This window comes from Ovis canadensis, chromosome 1, assembly GCF_042477335.2.
Source record: "Ovis canadensis isolate MfBH-ARS-UI-01 breed Bighorn chromosome 1, ARS-UI_OviCan_v2, whole genome shotgun sequence".
In the NCBI taxonomy this organism is placed as follows: Eukaryota; Metazoa; Chordata; class Mammalia; order Artiodactyla; family Bovidae; genus Ovis; species Ovis canadensis.
Genome location: NC_091245.1, coordinates 17686545 through 17702756, shown reverse-complemented (window position 1 = coordinate 17702756; position 16212 = coordinate 17686545). Strand labels below are relative to the sequence as shown.

At 41.2% G+C, this 16212-nt stretch overlaps 1 protein-coding gene across 4 annotated transcripts in view; it reads left to right on the top strand.

Moving 5' to 3' along the window:
* Positions 1 to 360: 360 nt before the first annotated feature.
* The window catches only part of ZMYND12 (zinc finger MYND-type containing 12), a 34734-nt gene continuing 18882 nt past the window's right edge, over positions 361 to 16212 (top strand). The window contains exons 1-3 of one of the 4 annotated variants that reach the window (XM_069588321.1): positions 361 to 575; positions 12396 to 12537; positions 13993 to 14164. In XM_069588321.1, the coding sequence (XP_069444422.1) occupies positions 466 to 575; positions 12396 to 12537; positions 13993 to 14164 (424 nt within the window). In that variant the 5' untranslated portion in view covers positions 361 to 465. Of the gene's footprint in view, positions 576 to 12309; positions 12538 to 13992; positions 14165 to 16212 lie in introns of all 4 variants that reach the window. The other 3 variants (XM_069588335.1, XM_069588328.1, XM_069588345.1) reach the window with 3 other exon arrangements.

Sequence of the window (16212 nt, the reverse complement as noted above, 5' to 3'; positions counted from 1 at the left end):
GCGCGGGGTTTCCGCCTGTCTGGAAATACGTGCTGGTTCCGCCCTGCACCCTGCGAGTCTGACACTTGAGTTCTCGGCTGAGAGGCACACCCCCTTGTTTAGTTTCCTAGCCTGAGTGACGGTCCGGTCGGCCGTGTTTGATGCTTATCGGCTACCGTACAGACCCTGCTAGACTCGGACCGCGGCTAAAAATTTGATTGCCCGGTTGTTTAACCTTTGGATTTAGAGCGGTGCGGGAGGGGGAGAGGTGGAGGGATGGCTTGGGTTGTTTTTTTTTTTTACTCCTTCATTTCAAAAAAATTACCCTACAAACACACTCCAAGTTGTCAGTCGAGCCACACGTCCCTCCCCTTACCCTCCAAATGCGGGGGATGAGGCTGCGGCGTGTCGGTCACGTGACGCCGCTGTCCGGTGTGTCTTCGCCGGGCAACCGTCCTAGAGACTGACAACACCGTCTGCCGTGGCATGAACGTGATCTACCCTCTGGCGGTGCCCAAGGGGCGCCGGCTCTGCTGTGAGGTGTGCGAAGCCCCGGCCGAGCGGGTGTGTCGGGCCTGCACAGTCACTTACTACTGGTAGGCCCTGAAACATGGCCCCTGGGCGCTTCAATCCTCTCCCTCTCAGCCAGGGAACCCTCTAGGTTCTAGAGTCTGGGAGGCTTCAAGACAGGTCCCTAAGACTTCAGTGTCTGCGTTTGCTTCCTCTTCCACTCGCTCGTTCGTCACCAGATGTTTTGTGGAGCGCCTGCTGTGCGCCTTGCACTGTTCTAGGTGCTGAAGTTACTGGGGAGAAACTCGGGAGACCACGTCTCCCAAAAAAGTAATATTGTCATGAGAAAGCTAGATAAATAAACCAACAGACCAAACAAAATAATTCCAGAGAGTAGTCCAGTATTCTTGCCTAGGAAATTCTACGGAGAGAGCAGCCTCGCGAGCTACAGTCCATGTGGTCGCAAAAAAATCGGCCAAAACAACAACACAATGCCTTAAAGACAAAGGAAACGTGATGGGAGGTTGGGCAGACAGCCTCTGTGAGGGTAGACTAGGGACTGAATATGACCGAGTAGGAACGGCCGCCCGAGAAACGCTGGGGGAACAGTGGCACAGTGAGGCTCCGAGGGAGGGAAGACCTTGCTGTGTTTGAAGAACAGATAGAAAACTAGTTTGTCGGTGCACAGCCAGGATCACGACGGTATGGGAAGGGTATGATATTAGTTTTCATTTACTCCAGCATAACATCCCCTGACCTTTGCTTCAGATCGGATCCCATTTGGGGCCTGAGATAAGACAATGAGGTTGCTGACGTTCAGAAACCTAGTCCAGAGCAGGCTAACCTGTTTAAAAAATTAAGTTATAACCCTATATGACAAGTGCTGTCACTCAGGGAGTACTATTCCCTAGGACCTCTAAGGATGGAAGCATGATGACTGGGGTGGTATCTGCAAAGATTCCTCTGAAGAAGTAATATTTGAGCAAAGTCTTGAAAGATCAGATGGAAGTTGCTAGGTGAATGAGAAGTGGAGAAGAAAAGGAAAGGCACTTCTTGCATCCAGGACTGCTTCGGTAAAGAGTGAGAGAACAGACTTTGTTCAGAGGTGGGTTGAGAAGGTAGTGGTGGAAAGAGCAGTTACGACTGTCAGCTTGCTCAGGCCCCATTAGCAGGTTATGGATAAATCACAACCAGCGTTTTAAGGGGAAACAAACCTAGAAAGTATCAGAGTAATCCTACTTGAATTGTTTCTTCAGACTTGTGTTTTAGTGTTTTATGTGGATATGTGTTTGTACTAGAGAAATGTATTTCCTACTATAGGTTGATTTTTTAAAAGTTTGAAAATCTTTGTGATAGGTAGTAGTAGAAGTTTATACCAAGAAGATAAAAGTTAGGGCCAAACAGTGATATGAGATCAAGGAGTTTGGAGTTTATCCTCTGGGGGGTCATGGATGGTTTTCACATGCTCCTATTTGTATTAAGGAAAGATGACAGGTATCAATGTGAAGCTAGACTGGAAAGTAAAGGCTACATAGCTTCTCAGTTGCAGTGGTCCCAGTGGAGAGTGAACATACCTCTTGGACTGAATCCAGTGTGCCTCCTCAGTGCTTTCACAGCACTCGTCATGTCCCCTATCCTCACATTTATGAGAGATTTAAATCATTTGTCTAGTGGTCTGTGCCCCTCACTAAGTGGTATGCTCCCGGAGTGCAGGGGTGGCATCTCTGTTTCCACTGTTGTTTCTTTATTGCGTACAGAATACAATTCAGAATTTGTAGCAGAAACTACAAAGCCCTAGCTGCCTCTCTACTTTCATTTCCCACCACACTCACCCTTCTTTTCCGGGATGCAGTTATAGAGGCTTTCTTTCAGTTCCAATTTGCCAGCTCCTTTCCTCCCTCAGTTTCTTTGCCCAGCCTGTTGCCTCTGTTGGGAATTTTTCTCTACAGTCACAGCTCTTCCTAATTCCCTTTCATCTTTCTCTTCTCATAAATGTTATTTCTTCAAAGAGGTATTTCTGCTAAACCCAAACTAAATTCTATCTCATTTTCTCTCTCACATTTTTCCTTCACTTTTTCTTTGTTTTTGTTTTTGCTGTGTGGTTTATGGGATCTTAGTTCCCCAACCAGGGTTTGAACCCTTGAACCCTGTGCTGGAAGCGTGGAGTCTTAACCACTGGACCTCCAGGGAAGTCCTGAGTAAACACTTCTAAGTGCAGGACTGGCATTCTGGATGCTTGTATCCTTTGTCTGATATAAGCATCCAGGTCTTCCCTTGTGCTCTTCATCCCTCAAGCCCAGAAGTAATTCCTCCTTCCTCTCAACTCACTTTGTAGTTACTCTGTAATCTTTCAGATGACTCATTTCCCTGACTCATTTTAGTCCTTGGCAAGCCTGTTAGCTCAATTTTATTATGCTCCATTAATACAGGATGCCATGCCATTAATGCAGAATAGTGTTATGTTTAATATGTAGACGGACTGTCATATGTTATCTTTGATCTGTTTCAGACCCGTCTGTGTATACCCTATGGTCTCCAGCAAAGTAGCGTGAAATGGTTGAAACTAAATATTTGATGAATCCATGAATAAATTATTATTTCCTATGCCCTTCTACTCCTATATTTTCTTTCTCTTCTTTCACTCCCTTTAATTATTTTTAAGGTCTTCTCTCCCCCTAACTTTTCTCCAGATATCTATATCCTTGTGCCCTAGAGAGGTCATGATTTTTCCAGAAAATAAAACTGTGATAGTCGTTCTCTATCTCAAAAATGAGGGCTTTTAGTTCTCCCTTATAGAGTTTTTACGATTGAATGTAAAGCATCTAGTGCCATGCCTGAGATCAAGTTGGCACTCAATAGATACTGTTTTTCCTCACTCCAAATTTAAAGATCAGGAAGGGAAGTCAACTTGAATTTGTGAAAGTTATTTTTTTTGCAAAAGAATTTTTTGATTGCAAATGTAATTCATGCTCAGTGCAGAAAACTTGAAATTACTGAATACAATATATAATACAATACAAAATATAAACATGAAAAATAATTCATAACCTCACAATCCAGATAATTAATAGCTTCACGTTTTGGTGAATTTTCTTATGTTCTTTTCCTATAAATTCATTTATTTTTTACATTCTGTGTAATCTTGTGCATATCATTCTGTTTTGGACTGTGAGAATGTTCCCAGGAAATAGGACGTTTTTAAGAGAAGGCAATTTTATAAAGTACACTGCAACATTACAGGTAAAAGAGGCTTTAGTAGTATAGGTTAGTAAGTTGTAGCATAGAGATAAGAGTAATTTGCAATAATTTTTCCTTTCATTTAACAAATGGGGCACAAATAAAAATGCTCTCACTGTGTAGGAAGAGAAAACAGTCAAGTGGTTTTCAATAGTAGGATCTATGGTGAACTGGAGAATTCAGGCCCTGCCTAACAGTCTTCAACTTCAGTTTAAAAAACATGGTAATGGCCAAACGAAACATGTCTAACCCACAAGCTATTTGCTCGTGATCCCTGATTAGAATGCATACTTTTTCAATCCTTCTTTATGCATGGCCCTGTGACAACTGTTAGGGATGATACAGAAGAATAAGCAGAGAGCTCATAAATATATAAAATATGCTCCCTTTCTTTAGAAAGGCAAGATATGCAAATGCTCTCAGTGGAACAAAAGTTCAGGCAGTTAAGTAAGTTAATATTTCCATTGCTCACACAATTACTCACTAAGCCCCTATTTAATAAATACTCTGTGGAACTCACTTATTTCTTTATTCTGACTGTTAAGTGCTTTTATTAATTTGTTTACAGTAATTCTCTATCAAAAAACCCTTTAAAATGCTTTTTGTCACTTGTATGAGAGCTGTCACAGTTTATAAAGCAAATACTTTATTCATTTCTTTGTCCCAGAAGAAAGGAAGGCAAGAGAGTGTTTGAGCACAGTGACTGCTTTTATGCAACAATGAGTTGAGTAGTTGCAACAGAGACCACATGGCTCTCAAAGCCCAAAATTGATTATCTATCTGGCCCCAAGAAAAGCTTTGCTAATCCCTGCCCTCAGTTATTGTTACCTATTTTAGAGTATGTGTAAATGGAAGCAAACAGCCAAATTTCTCACCTTTAAATAAAAGTATATCATAGGCAATAGAAGTGAAGAACTCCCCTTTTAATAATGAATAAAACAACTAAACAAAATATCAGCAAAGAAATATGACATGAACAACAATATAGACCTAACAGACATTTATAGAATACAGAATATATATTCTTCTCAAATGCATGTGGAACATTCTCCAGGGTAGACCAAATATTATATCATGCAAGAATTTCAGTAAATTTATAAGGATTGAAAATATATAAAATATGTTCTTCAACCACAGTGGAATGAAATTAGTCTAAAACAGAAGGAAATTTGGGAAATGTATGAATACATAGAAATACTACACTCAAACAACCAGTGGGTCAAAGAAGAAACCACATGAAAAATTTAAAAATGCTTTGAAATGAAATGAGAACAAAAACACAACATACTAAAACTGATGGGATGCAGTAAAAACAGTACCTAGAAAGGAATTCATAGCTGTAAACAAATACTCTAAAAAAGAAGGAAGATCGCAAATCAATAACCTAGTCCTACACTTTAAGAACTAAGAGAAAGAAGAGCAAAATCAACCCAAAACTAGCAGAAGGAGGGAAATAGTGCAGATTACAGCAAAGATAAATGAAATGGAAAATAGTGAAGTGAAGTTGCTCAGTCGTGTCCAACTCTTTGCGACCCCATGCACTGCAGCCTGCCAGGCTCCTTCATCCACGGGATTTTCCAGGCAAGAATACTACTGGAATGGGTTGCTATTTCCTTCTCCAGGGGATCTTCCTGATCCAGGGTTCGAATCTGGGTCTCCCACACTGCAGGCTGACTCTACCATCTCAGCGAAATAAAAAATAGGAAAATAATAAACAGAATTAACAAAACCAAAAGTTTATTGTTTAAAATGGTTGAAATTGACAAGACTTTAGCTAGACCAAGAAAAGAAGAATCAAATTACTAAAATCGGAAAATTAAAGTGGAGACATTGCTACTAACTTTGCAGAAATAGGAGTTATAAGAGAATACTACATACAATTGTATGCCAAAAAATTTGAAAACCTAGTGAAATATATTCCTAATAAGACACAAACTATTGAAACCGACTCAAGAAGAAATATAATATCTGAGTAGATCTATAATTAAAGAAATCTAGCTAAGTAATTGTAAAGCTTTTCAAGAAGTAAGCCCAGAACAATTTCACTGGTGAATTCCATCAAATATTTAAAGAAGCGTTAACAATTCTTCACAAACCCTTCTAAAAAATTTAGAAGAAGAGGGAATAGTTTCCAACTAGTCTTATGAGGCCAGTGTTATTCTAACACCAAAACCAGAGAAAATCATCAAAACCACAGACCAATACCTCTTATGACACAGATGCAGAAATCCTTTCCAAAATACTAGCAGACCAAATCCAGCAGAATATAAAAAGAATTATATATCATGACCAAGCAGAATTTCTCCCAGGAATTCAAAGTTGGTTCAACATAAAAGTATCAATCAATATACAACATCATCAAATTAATGGACAAAGGACATTAATCGAATAAAGGACAAAAATCACATAATCATCTCAATAGATACAGGAACATTTGGCAAAATCCAACTCCATTTATGATAAAAAACACTTAACAAAATTCCTGGGTTGGGAAGATTGGCTGGAGATGGGATAGACTACCCACTACAGTATTCTTGGGCTTCCCATGTGGCTCACCTGGTAAAGAATTTACCTGCAATGTGGGAGACCTGGGTTTAATCCCTGGGTTGGGAAGATCCCCTGGAGAGGGGAGAGGCTATCCACTCTGGTATTATGGCCTGGAGAATTCCATGGACTGTATAGTCCATGGGGTTGCAAAGAGTTGGACATGACTGAGTGACTTTCACTAAAAAAATGGGAATAGAAATGAACTTTTGTAATTTGGTAAAGACTATCCATAAAAGCATCATAGAGAAACACAACAGTAACATCATATATAATAGTTGAAGACAGTAAGTTTTCCCCTCTAAAATCAGAAATGAGGCAAGAATGTCACTTTCATTACTTTTCTTCCACATTGAACTAGAGGTTCTAGCTGGGGCAATTAGGGAAGACAATGAAATAAAAAGTATCCAGCTTGGAAATGAAGGAGTAAAAGTATGATCTTTATATAGAGAAACCCCTCACACAAAAAAGCAAGGTTATAGGATATAAAATCAATATGCAAAAATCAGCTATATTTCTGTACAGTAGCAAGGCACAATCTGAAAATGAAATTAAGACAATGGTTCTACTTACAATAGCACTTTAAATAAAGGAATAAATTTAATCATAGAAGTAAAAGACATACACTGGAAAAAAACAAAATGTTGTTGAATAAAACAAAACAAAACCTAAATAAATGGAAAGATATTTCATATTCGTAGACAGGAAGACTTAATAGGAAATAGTTTCCCAGGTGACTCAGTCGATAAAGAATCCACCTGCAATGCAGGAGACCCAGCTTCCATCCCTGGATGGGGATTATCCCCTGGAGAAGGACCTGGCAACCCTCTCCAGCATTCTTGCCTGAGAAATCCCGTGGACAAAGGAGCCTGGTGAGCTGTAGTCTATGGCATTGCAAGATCAGACACAGTTTAGCAACTACACCACCACCACTGCCACAGATTCAATGCAATCCCTGTAAAAATTCTAACCATCATTTTTGCGTTAATGGGCACTCTGATCCTAAAATTTCTATGAAAATGAAAGGGACCTAAAAAAGCTAAAACAATCTCAAAAAAGAGCAAAGTTGGAAAACTCACACTTCTCAATTTTAATATTTACTGCAAAGCTACAGAAATATAGTGTGATGCTGGCATAAGGATAGACATATAGATTGATGGAATATAATTGAGAGTCCAGAACTAAGCACATACCATCTATGCATGTTAAGTCACTTCAGTCATGTCCAACTCTTTGTGACCCTATGGATTGTAGCCCACCAGGTTCCTCTGTCCACAGAATTATCCAGGCAAGAATACTGGAGTGGCTTGCCATGCCCTCCTGGCAGGGGTTCTTCCCAACCCTAGGAAAGAACCCGGGTCTCTTATGTCTCCTGAATTGGGAGGCAGATTCTACATACATCTGTGGTCAATAGATTTTCTTTTCTTTTTTCTTCAGTTTTTTTTTTAAATAGAAGTACAGTTGATGTACAATAATACATATGTTCCAGCGGTATAATATAGTGTTAAAGGTTATAGTCCATTTATAGTTACTATAAAATATTGGCTATATTCCCTGCACTGTACAATATATCCTTGCACCATATTTTATACATAATAGTTTGTTCGTCTTAACTACATACTCCTATATTGTCCCCCCTCCCCTCTCCCTAATGATAACCGCTAGTTTGTTCTCTATATCCGTGCCTCTGCTTCTTTCTTGTTATATTCACTAGTTTTGTATTTTTTAGATTCCACATATAATTGACATCTTATCATATTTTTTTTCTGACTTATTTCACTTAGCATAATACCTTCCAAATCCATCCATATTGCTACAATTGGCAAAATTACATTCTTTTTAACTAAGTAGTATTCCTGTGTGTGTGTGTGTGTGTGTGTGTGTGTGTGTGTATACCTGCCAGGCTCCTGTCCATGGGATTCTCCAGGCAGGAATACTGGAGTGGGTTACCATGCCCTCCTCCAGGGGCTCTTCTCAACCCAAGGATCAAATCCTGTCTCTTTACATCTCCTGAATTGATTAGCAAGTGGGTTCTTTACCACTATCACCACCTGGGAAGTATATGTGTGTGTGTGTGTGTGTGTGCATGTATATATATACATATGTATATATATATATATATATATATATATGTGTATATATATATGCATGTATCTTTTCAAATGAAAGTTTCTGGGTATATACCCAGGAGTAGAATTGCTGGGTCATATAGTAACTCTATTTTTTAGTTTTTTGAATTTTCCATACCATTTTCCACAGTGGCTATACCAATTTACGTTTCTACTAACAGTGTATAAGTTTCCCTTTTCTCCATATCCTTGCCAACATTAGTTATTTGTGTTCTTTTTTGATGACAGCCATTTGGACAGGTGTGAGGTGATATCTCACTGCTGTTTTGATTTACATTTAACTAAGGTCTGTCTAGTCAAAGCTATTGTTTTTCCAGTAGTCATGTATGGATGTAAGAGTTGGGCTATAAAGAAAGCTGAGTGCTGAAAAATCGATGCTTTTGAACTGCGGTGCTGGAGAAGACTCTTGAGAATCCCTTGGCTTGCAAGGAGATCCAACCAGTCCATCCTAAAGGAAATCAGTCCTTAATATTCAATGGAAGGACTGATGCTGAAGCTGAAGCTCCAATACTTTGGCCACGTGATGCAAAGAGTTGACTCATTGGAAAAGACCCTAATGCTGGGAAAGATTGAAGGCAGGAGGAGAAGGGGGTGACAGAGGATAAGGTGGTTGGATGGCATCACCAACTCAATGGACATGATTTTGAGTTAACTCTGGGAGTTGGTGATGGACAGGGAGGCCTGGCATGCTACAGTCCATGGGGTTGCAAAGAGTTGGACACGACTGAGCGACTGAACTGAACTGAATGATTAACAATATTGAGTATCTTTTCATCTGCCTATTGGCCATCTGCATGTCCTCTTTAACCATAGCTTTGACTAAACTTAAAGCTCAACATTCAAAAAACTAAGATCATGGCATCTGGTCCCATCACTTCATGGCAAATAGATGGGGAAACAGTGGAAACAGTGTCAGACTTTATTTTGGGGGGCTCCAAAATCACTGCAGATGGTGACTGCAGCCATGAAATTAAAAGACGCTTACTCCTTGGAAGGAAAGTTATGACCAACCTAGATAGCATATTGAAAAGCAGAGACATTACTTTGCCAACAAAGTTCTGTCTAGTCAAGACTATGGTTTTTCCAGTAGTCATGTATGGATGTGAGAGTTGGACTGTGAAGAAAGCTGAGTGCCAAAGAATTGATGCTTTTGAACTGTGGTGTTGGAGAAGACTCTTGAGAGTCCCTTGGAGTGCAAGGAGATCCAACCAGTCCATTCTAAAGGAGATCAGTCCTGGGTGTTCTTTGGAAGGAATGATGCTAAAGCTGAAACTCCAGTACGTTGGCCACCTCATGTGAAGAGTTGGCTCACTGGAAAACACTGATGCTGGGAGGGATTGGGGGCAGGAGGAGATGGAGACAACAGAGGATGAGATGGCTGGATGTCATCACCAACTCGATGGACGTGAGTTTGGGTGAACTCCGGGAGTTGGTGATGGACAGGGAGGCCTGGTGTGCTGCAATTCATGGGGTCGCAAAGAGTCAGACATGACTGAGCGACTGAACTGAACTGAACTGATGTCCTCTTTGGAAATATATCTACTCAGCTCCTCTGCCTATTTTTAAATTGGGTTGTTTGTTTTTTGATGTTAAATTGTTTGAGTTATTTACATATGATGGATAGTAACCCCTTATTGGGCTTCCCTGGTGGCTCAGATGGTAAAGCGTCTGCACGCAACGTGGGAGACCTGGGGTCGATTCCTGGGCTGGGATCCCCTATTGGTCACGTAATTTGTAAATATTTTCTTCTCTTCATTAGGTTGTATTTTAATTTTGTCAATAGCTTCCTTTGCTGTGCAAAAGCTTGTAAGTGTCATTAGGTCTCATTTGTTTATTTTTGCTTTTATTTCCTTTGCTTTAGGAAACAGATCCAAAGAAAAATATTTTTACAATTTATGTTAGCGAGTATTCAGCCTGTTTTCCTCTAGGAGCTTTTTGGTTTCTGGTCTTATGTCCATTTTGAGTCTATTTTGTATATGGTGGTGTGTTGTTCAGTTGCTCAGTCATGTGTGACTCTTTGTGACCCCATGGACTGCAGCATGCCAGGTTTCCCTGTCCTTCACTATCTCCTTGAGTTTGTTCAGACTCAAGGCTATTGAGTTGATGATGCCATCCAATCATCTCATCCTCTGTCACCCTCTTCTTCTGCCCTCAGTCTTTCCCAGCATCAGAGTCTTTTCCAATGAGTCAACTCTTTGCATCACGTGGCCAAAGTATTGGAGCTTCAGCTTCAGCATCAGTCCTTCCATTGAATATTCAGGGCTGATTTCCTTTAGGATTGACTGGTTTGATCTCCTTGTAGTCCAAGGGACTCTCAGGAGTCTTCTCCAACATCACAGTTCAATGACATCAGTTCTTCGGTGCTTAGCCTTCTTTATGGTCCTCACACAACTCTCTCACATCTGTACATGTGACTACTGGAAAAACCATAGCTTTGACCATATAGACCTTTGTCAGCAAAGTGATGACAAACACTATCTACGTTTAACATGCTGTCTACATTTGTCATAGCTTTTCTTCCAAGGAGCAAGCGTCTTAATTTCATGGATTTCATAGCTGCAGTCACCTGCAGAGTTTAGTTCAGTTCAGTCACTCAGTTGTGTCCGACTCTTTGCGACCCCATGAATCGCAGCACACCAGGCCTCCCTGTCCATCACCAACTCCCAGAGTTCACTCAGACTCACATCCATCAAGTCAGTGATGCCATCCAGCCATCTCATCCTCTGTCGTCCCCTTTTCCTCCTGCCCCCAATCCCTCCCAGCATCAGAGTCTTTCCCAATGAGTCAACTTTTCGCATGAGGTGCAGAGTTAAGGGCCAGAACAGGAAACAGTTACAGATTACAGATTAGGAACAATTGCAATAAAAACTAGGAATGTTCAGGCCTGCTCACTGTTCTCTTTTTCTGCTTTATTCTCAAGGAAGTGAAAGAAAAACTCATTCCTCTTTTTCCTTTTCACTGCAACAGGAGTCATTCATAGAGGAAATTGTGTAAGGAATGGGAGGGAATTTCCTAGTGGTCCCGTGGTTTGTTACTTTCCCTGTCCCTTCCCTGGGCTCTGGTGGCCCAGCGGCGCTTTCCTTGGTTGGGGAATTTAGATCCTGCTGGCTGCGTGGTGTGGCCGTTTAAAAAAATAAAAGGAATGGGAGTGGACTGTCTGTCGAAGTGCTCTCCAATAGAATGTGTCTGTAGTGATGCAAACGTTCTATATTTGTGCTGTCCAATTAAGTGTTTAAAAAATATTAAATATGCACATAAAACAGTCAGAAAAGCTGTAAACTAAACTGTCACAGTGCTTTTCTCTGGAGAGCTAAAACATACTGGCTTTGGAATACAGGCGTAGAGTAGCTACTTACTCTCCATGCCCATGCTTCCTTACCTTTAAAAAATGTTTTTTTGTTTGTTTGCTTCTTTGCAAAAAGTTGAACAGTTACTTGTGAGACCACCTGTTGCACTGCTAGGATTGGAGGATATTCACAGTGTGTTTTATGCAAATGCCCCTCTACCCCAGACCGCTGCCCTGGAGCACAGAAGACTGCAAATGGTGCTCTTCCCAGCCATGCCCCAGCTATGCCCCAGCTGTAAGGAAAGTGTCTCCTAGAGTCTCATGAGAGGCTCTCTCCTTTCCCTAAGAAAAAGATCCTTAAATTCATCAGCTTCAGTGTTCAGATATTTTGAAAATGACCTTAGACCAATACAGTGTTAACGTTGTCTTTGTTGTTACTAATGAAGAAGAAAAGCGGAATAGCCACAGCATCACCACCTAATGGCCTGCAGAAATATCCTCCCACCACTCCTCCCACACACCCCTGGTCTTTATACCACCCAATTACCATGTGAAGGAAGAGCAATTGGTGTCAGAAATGGCTTTGGGCTCCCTGCCTGGTCTGTGCTGAGCTTACTGTTCTAGTCCCTAGGGCCCGGCCAGCAATAGGGCCAGGAGAATCTGCAGTCAAGCCCAAGGCAGGGATAATGAAGTTGCGTTTCCGTTGTCAGTGGTGTGGCCCATCAAAGAGCTGATTGGGGCAGCATCCACGAGAAGATCTGTCAGCTCCTGATTCCCCTGCGCACCTCCATGCCCTTCTGCAACTCGGAGGAAGAGCGGCAGCACGGCCTGCAGCAGCTGCAGCAGCGGCAGGTAGGGCCTGTGGGGCGCTTCAGGTTTAGGCCAGGGGTGCAGCACAGTGGCCCCAGTGAAAGGGCGGACTGTGCAAGGCCGCTGAGCTGCAACCTCTGAAGGCAGAGGTGTGGTTTTATGTCTTTATGCCCTCAATTCCATTCAGTCAGTCGTCCACAAATTTGCTGAATCACTGCAGTATTAGTTTCCTAGAGCTGCTGCCGTAACCAAGTACCACTGATGGGGGGCTTGAACAACAGAAATTTATTTTCTCACCGTTCTGGAGGCTGGAAGTCCAAGATCAACAGTAGGTTGTCCACAGGGTTGATTTCTTCTGAGGCCTCTCCCCTTGGCTTGCAGACAGCCGCCTTCTTGCTGTGTCCTCCTGTGGTCTTTCCTCTGTGTGCACACATCCCTCGTGTCCAAATTTCCTCCCCTAATAAAGCCACCACTAGATTGGATTAGGAGATACCCCATTACCTCATTTTAATTTGATTGCCTCTTTAAAAAGCCCTGTCTCCAAATGCAGTCCCATTCTGAGGTACTAGAGGTTAGGGCTTCATCATATGAATTTTGGGGACTTCTCTGGTGGTCCATTTGTTAAGACTTTGCCTCTCAGTGCAGGAGGTGCATGTTCAATCCCTGGTCAGGGAACGAAGTTCCTGCATGCCTCCTGGCCAAAAAACCAAAGTGTGAAACAGAAGCAATATTGTAACAAATTCAATAAAGGCTATAAAAATGGTCCACATAAAAAAAAATCTTTAAAAAAACTTAGGAATTTTGGAGTTACAAAATTCAGCCATAGCTCCCTAACATGCTAAGTATTGTGATAAGAGCCTAGGCGCATAGCAGAAGGTCAAGAAATGATGTATGAATATACTGGTTAATAAATAAAGGAGATTGGGAAAATTATTATTATGGCATTGATAGCATCTCAGTTATTCTGAAAAGAAAATCATGCTTTATAAGCCATAAATCTCAAAACAAAAGATTCATTGATTTTAGTATAGTGACACTTTGAGAGTGGCCTTAGAATGATGCAGAGTCAAAGTTATTTCTAATATTAGCTAAACAGGATAATTCCAGAAGGAAAAATATGTTTGTCTCAAAATTAACTCAGAAAGGCAGAAAGTTTTAAACTGTCCTGAAACATTACAGTTTTGCTAAACTAAAATTTTATTAAGAACATAATAATATTCATTTAATAATTTTATATTGAGCACTCATTTATACCAAGTACTGACCTATGATGAAAAGATCCTTGTCTCTGGACCTTGGATCCTCACAGGAACTCACAGTCCAGAGTTTTCCTTTCTAATCACCTACTTTGGGTCTCAAGTCCACCTCAATGTGGGCAGGCTCACTATGGGCTCTTGACCAGGTCGTTAGGTGTTGCCCTTATCTCCAGGGGTACCTATAACCACCATTACCTTTTACCCTTAGATGTCTCAGATAGCCTCATTTTTTCTTCCGCAGAAGCATTTGATTGAACTCTGCTACACCGTTGCCCAGAAATACATCTTTGAAGGAAAACATGAAGATGCTGTCCCAGCAGCTTTGCACTCTCTTCGCTTTCGCATGAATGTGCACGGCCTGAGTTCAGTTGAGCTGGTGCCTGCTTACTTGCTGTTGGCTGAAGCCAGCCTTGGTAAGTGAAGCTGACTAGAGACCCCCTGGAACCAGGAAGAAGTGCTATATTGAGTCATGATGGTGGTGGTTTAGTAACTAAGTCCTGCCCAACTCTTGTGACCCCATGACCTGTAGCCCACAGGGGCTACAGAGACTACAGAACTGTAGTCTCCTGTGTCCATGGGATTTTCCAGGCGGGAATACTGGAGTGGGTTGCCATTTCCTTTTCCAGAGGATCTTCCCAACCCAGGGATCAAATCCACATCTTCTGCATTGCAGGCAATCTCCTGCATTGTAGGCGGATTCTTTACTGCTGAGCCACCAGCTAAGTCCATATTGGGTCATATTAATGGCCAAAATGTCCAGCTCTGGCAATAGCACCAAGACACATTTTGTGGAAGAACAGGATTGCTGTAAAATTTGGCACAAGGTGGGGAAGGAGATGTCATGGACTTTTGGTTATAACTGACTCATATCCATGCTAGCTGGCCTTAGCAAAAGGAGGAAATTTATTAGGATGCTGGAGTGTCCTAAAGGAAGGGAGGCTTTGTGAGATACTAGACTCTGAATGCTATAAGAAGCCAAGGCTAGTGCTGTTTCTCTCTCTTGGGTCTTGTCTCTGTTTCTCTCTGCATTCTGCTTTATTTTCCATCTCTGCAGACAAGCTTTTTCTACCCTCTGCTTACTGCAGAAGACAGCTACCTCAAAATATCCTATGTAGCTGAATTTACATTGAATTTACACATCCTCCAGGTTCAAGGTGGGTAATAGAAACTAAGTAGCATCTAATTTCCAATGTTAAATTCCTGAAAAAAAGAATTGTGTTGACTCAGCTCGAGTGTGGTATCCATCTGTGTCTACCTTTGTGTTGGAGTCACTCAGTTCAAACAAAGTTAGGAACCTGCTCCTACTGATGGGAGAGGCGATTCTGAGAGCAGCGAGCACAGACTTAGCACACATGGTGGTTACTACAAGGGGAGAATTAGCATTTTCAAGGGGAATGAACATTTTTGAGCGTCTACAGCATTTTAGGCACTGTTTGTTGTTCAGTTGCTAAGTCTCATTTCTGACTCTTTGTGACCTCAGGGACTGTGGCATGCCAGGCTCGTCTGTCCTCCACTATCTCCTCGAGTTTGCTCAGGTTCATGTCCACTGAGTTGGTGATGCTATCTAACCATCTCATCCTCTGCTGCCCTCTTCTCCTTTTGCCTTCAGTACTATACTACTGCTTTGTATATCTCAGCAGCCATTATTTAAAAAAAAAAAAAAGCTTTTAAAAAAGTAAAACTGTTGGAAATACTATAAAAGACTTTCCCCCTAAGCAGCTTACCTGACACCCTATGCCTTGACTACTTCACTGTGCATTTCCTACAAAGATGTCTCCTTCGTAACCACAGTACAGTCATTATCGACGATTAACTATCAAGCAGACCCCATTCAGCTTTTTCCAATTGTCTCAATCACATTTTTATAGCAAAAGGACAGAGCCCAGAATCACAGTCTCATTTTGTTGCCTTGGCTCTTTAGTCTCCTTCATTCTGGAAACTATTCCAGAAAGCTTGAGAAACTATTCTCAAGCTTTCTTTGATGTTTACTATGTTGACACTTTTAAAGATTAAAGGCCAATTATTTTGTAAAATGTCCTTCAATTTGAGTGTTTCTGATGTTTCTTCATGACGGGACTCAGGTGATGTGTCTTTGGCAGGAATATCACAGAAGTGAGGCTGTATTCTTCTCATCCCACCCTAGAAGTTGGCACATGTTTTTAGTTTGTTCCATTATTGATGATGTTCAAGTTACTTTATTAAGGTGGTATCTGTCAGGCTTCTTCTCTGTAAAGTTACTCTTTCCTCTCTTTGCAATCGGTAAGTTATAGAGAGGTATTTTAAACTATATAAATATCCCATTCCTCAACAAACTTTCAGTGAATATATTTATTTATATCACCATAGACCTTTGTTTTCCTATTTTATTTAATGGGTTACAATCCATTAGTATCTTTAATTTGATGTTCAAACTGTCCTTGATTTGGCAAGTGGCAGCCCATCACACTGGCTTCTGTGTTTC